The sequence below is a fragment of the Psammomys obesus genome, unplaced genomic scaffold (assembly GCF_907164565.1).
Source record: "Psammomys obesus unplaced genomic scaffold, mPsaObe1.curated_primary_1811, whole genome shotgun sequence".
NCBI lineage: Eukaryota > Metazoa > Chordata > Mammalia > Rodentia > Muridae > Psammomys > Psammomys obesus.
Genome location: NW_026594240.1, coordinates 180,508 through 191,165, shown reverse-complemented (window position 1 = coordinate 191,165; position 10,658 = coordinate 180,508). Strand labels below are relative to the sequence as shown.

The following is a 10,658-nucleotide window of genomic DNA, read 5'->3' as shown; positions in this document are numbered from 1 at the left end:
CCTGGAGAAGGCTGACCAGTCCTAATGGCCAGGTGACGGAGACCAAGGGCCCCTAATCCCATGGGGTCTAGAGCCAGCTCATCCTGCTGTAATGGTTTCTGCTTAACTCCCGAGACTCCTGAGGAAATCACAAGTTGGGAGGGAGGAGAGAGCTCTTTCTGTCTACCGAGGCAAGTTGGGGTGATTAAGCTAAGAAAGCAAAGCCATTTGGGCCCAGAGGATTACCTGTGAGGTGTGCTGGGAACCAAGAGGCAACTTGCTGCCTGTGGGGCAAGCCAAACCTGAGGTGTCTCCTGGTAATTGCTCACCTCTCCTCCTGCCAAGCTGAGCAGCCGGGGATATAAAGGCCAGCTCCTCCTGTCACCCCCATCCTCTTCTCAGCCCTCTGCTCTGCTAGGGTAGCTCGCTGCCACACTCCTCATGATGAGCAGACAAGCCTGCAAGAACTCCTTCAGCGGCAGGAGCCAGGGCTTCTCCGGGCGCTCAGCTGTGGCATCGGGCAGCAGCAGGAGGAGCTGCGTGGCACGCTCTGGGGCAGCCAGCACAAGGGCCTGTGGGTCCTGGAGTGGAGCAGGGAGCTTCAGCAGTTGCAGCCTCCGCAGCTGGGGTGGGAGCCGGTGTAGCTCTGTCAGCGAGGCAGCTGGCGTCTCCAGGACTGGTGGCTTCGGCGGAGGGCGTGGCAGCATCAGCTTCGGAGGCGGCTATGGAGTTGGCTTTGGGGGAGCTTCTGGCCTTGGGGGAGCTAGTGGCTTTGGTAGGCCTGGTGGCTTTGGTCCTGGTGGTTGCCGTGGGGGAATCCAGGAAGTGACAGTCAACCAGAGCCTCCTGCAGCCCCTCAACGTGGAGATTGACCCCCAGATTGGGCAAGTGAAGGCCCAGGAGCGGGAGCAGATCAAGACCCTTAACAACAAGTTCGCCTGCTTCATCGACAAGGTGAGGGCAAAGCCCAGAGGCATTGTGGGCCGGTAAGCAGAGTTGCCAGCGCAACGCCTGGCTCTTGGCCTGTTCTACCTTACTGCTTCCAGAACAGTGGGCACACCGCCCTTGTTCTTTGTGCCCTCTCATGCCAGCTGTGGAAGGAGGGAAGGTCTCCTGGTGTTAACTTCCTTCTGGTGATGAGATGAGGGCCTTCATGGTCAGGGGATGAGTCTGCTCTGACTTCTGAAGAATTTAGCCACAAACCTAGAACAGTTTCCTTTCTCTCTGACACCAATTTCATTCAGTAACTAATTAACCTTGCACAAATCTCGGGACTGCTTCTCCATGTCTTCAGTAGCACCTTATCTTCCAAGTGATAGTAGGCCTCTGCCAACGGTAAGCGGAACTGTCCATGATGGCGCAGAGCAGGGCATGCTGGGTCCAAGGCAGAGATGAGCCCAGGGTTTGAAGTGAACGTTGGTCAGCTGCAAGATGAATGTCTGAGGATTCGTTGGCCGTTTTTACTACCTTTATGGAGGCGGAGAAGCTTCTATATAAAGACTAGTTCATGCTGACCTACATTGTGAAGATCGCAGTTGACCTAGGGTAGTCCTGAGTTTGCCTGTCCACCTTGTCACTCTGCATTCACCGCACTTTTGCTGACCTGATGCTGCCCAGGAGCCGGTAAGGATGAAGGGACAGAGAACATACGAAAACAGAGCACTCCACACATGCTAGCTCTCTCTCTTCTCATCCACATCTTCTCCAAAGTCCGAGACACACAGTCACTGTGGCCTGTTCCCAGCTCTCTACCCTTTGCCCACATGCCCGAGTGAAAGGGCCTTTTCCTTCCCCTCTGGCTGCAGGTGCGCTTCCTGGAGCAGCAAAACAAGGTCCTGGAGACCAAGTGGGCACTGCTCCAGCAGCAGAGCACCGGCTCCGGCTCACGACCCCAGAGTCTGGAGCCTTTCTTCGAATCCTACATCAACTGCTTGCGAAACAAGTCCGACTTCCTTCTGGGGGAGAAGGGACGCCTGGAGGGAGAGCTGAAGGGTGTGCAGGACCTGGCAGAAGACTTCAAAAAGCAGTAAGACTCCCGTGGGGAGGGGAGACTTCCTCATTTGAGCTGTCAGACACTGTCTAACATCCACCAATGGGTTTGTTGAGTGAGGCTGGCCGGTTCCCCTCCTGCACCAGCCCAGATGAGCGACAGGACTCCCTCAGGGAACCCCCCACATAGGGATCACCTAGCAGGGTCACAGCGGGACGTACCCTGCAGCCCGGTTTCTGCTCTTCTGAGCAGGGGGTGTGGGGCAGGGCTGAGCCTGGTGCTCCCTCCACCCCGGTCCAGGGATATTCTCTTGATCCCGCAGCTTCGCCCTACCTCCTTGTTAAGGTTCCAAATCCGAGTTCACACCTGAGATCCGTGAGAAGTGAACAGGGCCTCCCGGGGTGGGTGGAAGCCCCAGAGATTCCCCAGGAGTCAGGACCCATAGAGAGGGGTGTACCTGCTCCTGGGGCCCCCTTCTTCAGTCACTATACAAGGGGTGGGCACTTGCTTGGTGGCCGGCTCCAGGCAGGGCTGTGGAAATTCAAGGGCTAGAAGCGAGCTTGCTCTCCAGAGTTTTCTACGACTGTCTGTCTGTCTGTCTGTCTGTCTGTCTGTCTCTGTCTCTCTCTCTCTTATTTGTGTGTGTGTCTGGGGTAATGGCAGGGGCACATGTGCCACAATTAGGGCACACAATTAGGGGCAAATGTTCAGAAGATGGGACAACTTTTCTTTTTTTCTCCAAGATAAGGTCTCACTATAGAGCCTTGGCTGTCCCGAAACTCTCACTCTGTAGACCAGGCTGGGCTCAAACTCACAGAGAGCCACCTGCTCCTGAGTGCTGGAATTACAGGTGTGTGCCACCATGCTCAGTCCAGGGACAACTCTTGAGAGTCCTCTCTCCTTCCATTGTGTGGAGTCCAGGGAGCAGGTCATCCGGCTTAGTGGCATTTTTATTTTTTTTTTTGAGACAGGGTTTCTCTTGCCTTTTCTGGAACTCAGGCTGCTGTCATAGGTAGGGCTTGGTGGCACATAGCCGTGATACAGTCGGAAGACTTGAGTTCCATTCTTACCCTAAATTCCTCTCCAATTCACTGTGAGGAGGGAAATAGAGATACCAGGGGACGGGGAACTGCTTCTTCCATTTCCTGTGAGCACACGACTCTGTGAAGTCAGTCACGGAGCTCAGGCAAGCAGATGCGCTCGTGGCTCAGCCCCTGGTGTACACACTTCAGCCTCTCATCAGACTCGGAGGAGGGGGAGGCCGCCCTGGGCTCTGACAAGTCTCCAGGCAGGCTGTGAACCTCAGGTCTCGGCAAAATGATTGCAGCATTCTTGTTAAAAAGGTTTTGAAGAATTTCAAGACGATGGTAGCAGAGCGTTGAGCTCAGGTAGAGGACGTTGTGGGCTCTGTGAGACCACACAGTCACGTGCCCTTGAAGTGGGCATCCTGTGTCTGGGCAAGCAGGTTCTGCAGGAGAACAGGAGGCCTCATCTTCCCCACATCTGCATTACACACACACACACACACACACACACACACACACACACACACACACACGAGTATTTTGTCTGCATTGATGTTTGCACACCAAAAGAGGGCATCGGAACACTGACCCTATGGTAATAGGCAGTTTTGAGCTGACAAGTGGGTGCAGGGAATTGAACTCAGGACCCCAGGAAAGGCAGCCAGTATGTTTAATCCAGCCAAGTTTCCACTTCCGAAACGTCACCTGTGGCTCTCTCTGTTCAGGTATGAGGAGGAGATCAACCGACGGACGGCTGCAGAGAATGAATTTGTAGGGGTGAAGAAGGTGAGAGCTGAAGTAGACCCAGAACCCCTTTGTCTCCCCTAGGCAGAGCCGAGCACTGCTGTGGGTGGGGCTTACGTCTTCCCTCACAGTCCCAGGAAATGTTTGAAGGAAGCTGTTCATCTTTAAACCCTACTGTAACCAAGAAACTAGTTAGTAATAGGAGCTAATAATGAACACTCTGTGTGCATGAATCAAGACTTTTTCCTAGCCTACACACGTACCGTACTTTGGGTCTGGCCCCTTCAAAAGGTAAGGTGAGAAGTTACATTTAGCAGGGGGTAGAGGGAGGCAAGCGGAGAGAGGAGGGCTCAGAGAGGGGCTCGGGTGGAAGGGAGCAGAGGCCATCCTCTGGCTTCTCTCTTTCAGGATGTGGATGGTGCTTATATGAGCAAGGTGGAGCTCGAGGCTGAAGCGGACAGCCTGACAGATGAGATCAACTTCCTGAGGGCTCTCTGCGACAAGGTGATTCTTTAGTTTGCTGCCTGTGCGCTGTCCAGATGTAGCTAGGGGACAGGAGCCCGCCCACATAGCCAGCCGCAGCTCTGCTCGGCCCAGGCAATGCTCACTTTGCCTCTCCTGTCTGCAGGGTCGGGGCCCTCTTTTCCCTGAGCTCCACAGTCCTGGATCACAGTCAGCTACTGAGTAATGCTCCTCCGCCCTGTGCTCCAATGAGAAGCCACACGTGGGCTCACGGGCTGGTGTGCCGGTCGGGGACACTGCTCATCTTTGCAATTTGTCCTTTTCTTTTAGCCCTTTTGCTGGCACGCTGTAAGCTTATTTTTTCTACTCTGCCATTATTTAGCTCCATTCTCTGTGAGTAGGAAGTCCCAGTACCATTTGGGATCTGAGACATCCGTGTTCCCCATAGGAGCTGTCCCAGATGCAGACCCAGGTCAGCGACACGTCCGTCATCCTGTCCATGGACAACACCCGCAGCCTGGACCTGGACAGCATCATCGCCGAGGTCAAGGCGCAGTACGAGGAGATCGCCCAGAGGAGTAAGGCTGAGGTGGAGGCCCTGTACCAGACCAAGGTGAGAACCTCCCCTTCCTCCCTAAATTGGTTAAGCTCTGACCAGCCGTGTTGATCCGTCATCTCTCCTCTGCAGCTCGGGGAGCTGCAGAGCACAGCCAGCAGGCACGGGGATGACCTGAGAAGTACCAAGAGCGAAATCATGGATCTCAACAGGATGATCCAGAGACTGCGATCGGAGATCAAGAACGTTAAGAAGCAGGTGTGGCTAGGCTTCACGGACTGACCATCTGGGCCTGGGAGAGAGTAGGCAGCGGCCGAGCCCCCTGCTCAGGGTTCCCACCATGGAGTCCCACTGGTGGAGTCCCAGCCTCTGGGAACCTCTGCTGTCAGCCGCTTCTCCTGCAGGCTGGGCTTCGTGGCATGCCCCAGGACCCGGCAGGAGGGAGGGCTACCCATTCTGATTGGCAGGGCTAATGTGCCGAGCTGGCCTTGAGGGCTCAGCTGCACCATGCTATGGAGATTTACTTTCAATCACACCTTATGTAACCCTAGTGGCTGCTTTGTGTCACTGGAATGAAGCGGTCAGGGAAGGGCGGTCTTTTAAACTGTCTTGCAAAAGAGATCAAAGGCTAACAGACTGCTGTTGGCGTGCCAGCTCAGGAAAGCAGATGTGCCTCTTTTCTTGATGAGTCACGGGTTAATTTTAATGGGCCCAGGGTGACTTAGCCAAATTGCAACATCGTCTTGACTCGTGAGCACGTGCCACTAGGAAAGGGCGGGAGGAGCGGCAGGTGAAGCAATCCTTCCCTAAGAACAATCCGGTGTTTGCTTCCTGTGCTAATTTCATCTTTTACTCTCTGCCCCAGAATGCCAACCTGCAGACAGCCATTGCGGACGCTGAGCAGCGTGGCGATGGTGCCCTCAAGGATGCTGATGCCAAGCTCCAAGGCTTGCAGGCCGCCCTGCAGCAGGCCAAGGAGGACCTGGCCCGGCTGCTGCGCGACTACCAGGAGCTCATGAACGCCAAGCTGGCCCTGGACGTGGAGATCGCCACCTACAGGAAGCTGCTGGAGGGCGAGGAGTGCCGGTGAGGGGGCCACAGGGTCAGCTTTCTCCAAGTGTGGTTTTATAGTGACCTATGATAGCAAAAAAGGAATAATAATTATACAATAATAATGATAATAATAAAAATAATAGGAAGGACAGTTGGGCAGAGACCAGGGAGTCTCCTGAACAGCGGAGGCTGGCTAAGTCCACTGTTTTATCAGTACTGTTGTCTATCTCACTTACCGTGAGCACAGCACTGAATCAAGTACTTCTGAGCACAGTACTGAATCAGTACGTCTGTTCATCAGTGTGGTAGAACAAGCATTTTGAGGCTGTGACAAAATTTATGGACCAGAGCTGTCACTTGGAACGTTCCAAGGTGAAAACAGACTGCCTGATGCAATAGCCATGCCTCTTGAAGCCTTCCTCCCTTCTCCCTCCCTTCCCCTTCTCACTCCTTCCTTCTCTCTCTCTCCACATTCCCCACTGTCTTTTTTTTTTTTTTATTTTGAATGGGTGTCACTGGGTAGCCCCAGCTGGTCTTGAACTCTCGATTCTTCTGCCTCAGCCTCCTGAGTGCCCGGCTATGCTTCAGCGCTCCCTTCTAGCATCTGAAATGGGTGTAGTGTAACTGAGGACTTGAGTTTTACATTTAATTTTACATTTAATTGAAACTAACTTACCTAGCTTCACATGGCTAGAGGTTCCCATGCTGGAAATCCGGGATGAGCGTCCTCCAACCCCCAGTGCCGGAGCTGAGTCTGTGGGAGAGTGCTTTGACTCATGCACATCCCTAAAAGATAACTCAGCACGAAGTGGCAGGTAAAGGCTCACTGAGCAGATCCCACATGTGAAGGACGTGTCAGGAACTGAGGGGACATTCGTTGCCTCATGCATCTTCATTCCAATCCCTGCACGACAGAGGGAGCAGAGCCCAGGCTTGGGAAGGAAAGGGCTTCCGGTCTGCTTGGGAGAGTGAAGATGGCTAAGTGTATGAGCCGTGTGACAAGAAGGAACGGCCAGCACCAGCAGGCACTGTGGCAGGGGCACAAGAACACCCCTGTTTGCTCAGCTACACCAGCTCCACGAATAAACATAAGGCCCAGGGGGTGGGCGTCTCGAGGGGAAAGATTCGAACACAGCACACACTGTGGGCCAGCCTTGCAGATTTCCTCCATCATCACTGCTGCTGGCCCAAGCCCCACGCCACCCCAAGCTGCACTGGGGAAGGTTTCCCAGAAGAGGAAAGTTGGGTAAATAAAGGCAGGGCAGGGAAGGAGAGGAGGGGAAGGGCGTGCAAAGATGGAGAGTACTGCCTTAGCCGCAGGAGAAGGCTGAGGTGGCTAATCACATCTGCTAACCACAGAGTGGTTGATGGGAGTAACCCTGGACCAGCCTTTCCTTTCTCAGGGGCTTGACCCCAGGAGGGCAGACAAAGGCGGGGGGAGGATGTGGTACCCAGGGTTAGGAACCTTGGCCGTTGACTGGCTGCTGACTCAAGAACTAACTCTCATCCCTGTCTTTGCAGGATGTCTGGGGAGTGGCAGAATGCTGTGTGCATTGGTAAGTGGCACATTCAGGGACCTGCCCCCGGGCGGGAGATGGCTCAGTGGGCACAGTTTCTTGCTGTGCAAGCATGAGGACCTGAGTTTGAATTCCTCACCACTCACTTAAAATCTGGGTGAGCTGGCGCATGCCTGTTCCCTAGTATTGGGATTGTGGAGATGGATTCTGGGAGTTGGCTGGCCAGCCATCCTTGCTAACATGATTAGCTTCAGCGGGGATCCCATCTCAAGGGAACCGGTTAGAGACTGACATCCTTCTTTGGCTTCTGCACGTGTGTCCATGGGCACACTCATTCAGCCCAGTTCACTCAAGGTATCCGTGTGCGGCACCCCTCCTGTAAGCTTGGCCCAACTCTCTAGCCCTTCTGCTTGTGGTGTGCCCTAGGTTGGAGAACCAGGTGTTTTGTGAATTCTTCTGGTTCCTGTTTTTGGCTGGGGCAGTGGTGAGCCAAGTTCACTCACTGAGGGGCGTTTCTAAGTTACGCAGCAGGCAGGGCAGGGCCGAGACAGTCAGCGTCCAGCCTTTCTCCTGAACTGTCTGTCTCCCCTGCAGCGGTGATTAGCAATGCCACCAGCACGAGCAGCAGCTCTGGAGGCTACAGAGGGGCCGGTGGCAGCAACTATGGATGGGACAGCAGCAGCAGCGGCAGCAGCAGAGGCAGCAGCGGGAGCAGGCTTGGTGGCGGAGGCAGAGGCAGCAGCAGGGGCAGCAGCAGCGTCTCTGCGAGTCAGCGTGGCTTTAACTCCGGAGGCTCCCAGATCCTGGTAGACAGCAGAGGAGGCAGCAGCAGCCACAGCATCTCCTTGAGTCAGCGCAGCGGCTCCCAGACCTCGGAAGACAGCAGCTACGAGTCCCGCAGAGGAGGCAGCAGCACCGCCTGCTTCTCTCAGACCATCACTTCCAGCCAGCAACGCTCCAAGTGATCTTCAGGAGCAAATCTCGTCCACCCTCCTGCTTCCCCCGCTTTGGCTTGCAACTGTGCCTGCCCTCATCTTCTTGGCACCAATGGGGCATAGTTCAACCTTGCTTTCACTCAAGTTCCTTGGAGAAGGGGCTGAACTTCCAGCTCCCACATCTTTATGGCTTGTCTTAGGTCGGGTGGTTTAGCTACCAGTCCGGGGGGCCGGTGCTCCTGGGGAAGGCCCTGGATGGGCCGGGAATTTCAGCAACAGCTGAGCCTAAGCCATCCTGAGCCTTCTAGTCCGGCCTAGCCCATTCTGGCTGTCTGCTGCTCACAGGTGGAAGGTCAAGCTTTCCAGACTTGGTTCTCATGGAGCCCTCTCACAGGGCTCTGGCTCCTTCCTCTCCGAGCTGCGGATCTTTCGCTTATGACACGTTGCGTCCTCTTCACTCAATACATTGCTTTATGCTTGACAAACTGGTGTTTGCCCTTTATTCAAGGACCCAGGGCACAGGCCAGATCCAGCAGCAGAGCAAAGTCAGGTCTTCTAGAAGACGAGCAGCAGGTGCAAAGGCCACTGACGATACGGTTTCATCTTCACTCATCTGCTTGGGTTCTTGTGACAGATCAACCCAAGAGCACTCATTGTATTAAAGTGGGGGGACTCTCCCCACCTTCAAGTAGCTCACCATCCCCAGCCTCTGAGCCGGCCTCCGTGCTCCTGGCTGGCACATCAAGGAAACAGATGGCTCTGGGACTTTGTCCTTTGCTCCATCCCCACCATAGCAGATACTAAATTCTCTCCGCGAACAGAGCTCCTGCGGCCTCAAGCAGCCAACACATAGCACCCTCTTTACCCCTAGTGAGTTCTGAGCCAAGTACAATATTAAACGAGAGGAGGAGCCTGTGCTGGGCTGGGGGCGTGGTTAGGTGGTAGGGTGCTTCCTTGAACAGGTGCAGCCTGCTTATTTCGGAGATCAGTCAGGGGTCCTGCAGAGTGCTTGCGGAAACCGATGGAGGGTCTGGTGTTCAGTTAAAGGAATAAACAGAGACAATTTCATAGAACAAAATCCTTTTCCCAGCCTGAAAGAAAATGTGGTAGGTTCACACTCCCAGGGGGACAGACTTGAAAGCTGATTTCCTTGTGAACTGTTGTGAGGAGAAGGTGAGGGAGGTAGGCAAAAGTTGAAGGATGCTGGAAAAACTCTTTCCCTCTCCCTCTTCTTCCCTTTCCCCCTCTCACTCTTCCTCTCTTTTACTCTCTGTGGTGTGTGTGTGTGTGTGTGTGTGTGTGTGTGTGTGTGCCCACATGTGTGTCTTAGGAGGAGAAGTCTGGATACGATGAAAAAAGAAAAACATTTTTCTGGGAAGGGCAAAGATACAGAGTGTGTGTCCAGCCGAGCCTCAGGAGATGGCCTGCCTAGCTGCACGTGACTCAGCTGAGACCAACTGTGTGTTCCAGAGTGAGGGCCTTGTGTCTGAGGCTGAGCTCAGGGCCAGGACGGTGGCGGGGGTCTTTCTAAGTCTGGGGAGGCTGGCAGTCCACCCTGAGCTTTTTCCCTTGAGGACAGAACCGGGGCAGCTTTTTATCTGTGACGACAGTGAGGTATGTGAGTCCTTCTCCACGTGTGTGGCATGGCCAGAGGGTGAGAGGGACCTTCCCCAAGTGACACGGGAAACCCCATCAGTGTCTTCAGCCCATGGTGGTAAGTTCAGCCTCTTTATTTTTCATCCTCTAGTCTTCATCTCCTCTCGAAGTTTTCTAGGTTATGAAAACAACACAGACAACAAAATGCACAGGATTTCACCAAAGATAAAGCAAACGCCTTTTCTTACAACTCTACCCCGTGACATCCTGCTGCATTTACGCTCAGGGACTGTGCAGCCAGCTCCACTGAAGTGAAGCGTCCCTTTCTGCAGGGATGGGGCTGCTCGTGAAAGCGAGGCGAAGGAAGCTAAGAAGGCTGCAGAACCAGCACACCGTCCTCCGAGGGGACAGCTTTCTCAGCTTGAGCTGCTGGCAAGGTGTGCAGGGAGCTTCAGGGATGTAGATTTGGGTGTTGCATCCATGCTGGGATGGGCTTCTCCGGCTCCTGGGTGAGGCAGCTGCCTCTGCGTCCCCCAGGTCTCTTCAGGTAGCCTCAATAAACTCGCTGATTCTCTCGACCAGAGTTGATAGCATCATTTCTTTGAATCGTTGTCAGTATCCTCCGTGGGCTGCGACGAACAGGTGCTTGTCTCCAGGAGAAGTCGCACAACAACACAGACGCACATCTTCACCCTGCTCCCCCCACAGGTGCCTTCATCTCCTGGGCCATCTCTCTGGCTTCCTCCTCCAGTGTTTCCGTGAACTGGGTAATGAAAAAGCAGCCACACTCTACAGGCACAC

General features: G+C 54.4%; 1 protein-coding gene across 1 annotated transcript; it reads left to right on the top strand.

Moving 5' to 3' along the window:
- Window positions 1-423: 423 nt before the first annotated feature.
- Window positions 424-8,291, top strand: LOC129684953 (keratin, type II cytoskeletal 2 oral-like). Its single transcript, XM_055618229.1, has 10 exons — window positions 424-933; window positions 1,785-2,005; window positions 3,720-3,780; window positions 4,147-4,242; window positions 4,649-4,813; window positions 4,889-5,014; window positions 5,622-5,842; window positions 7,331-7,365; window positions 7,921-8,132; window positions 8,196-8,291. The coding sequence occupies exons 1-10, from the start codon at window positions 424-426 to the stop codon at window positions 8,289-8,291; spliced, it is 1,743 nt and encodes a 580-aa protein (XP_055474204.1).
- The last annotated feature ends 2,367 nt before the right edge of the window (window positions 8,292-10,658 follow it).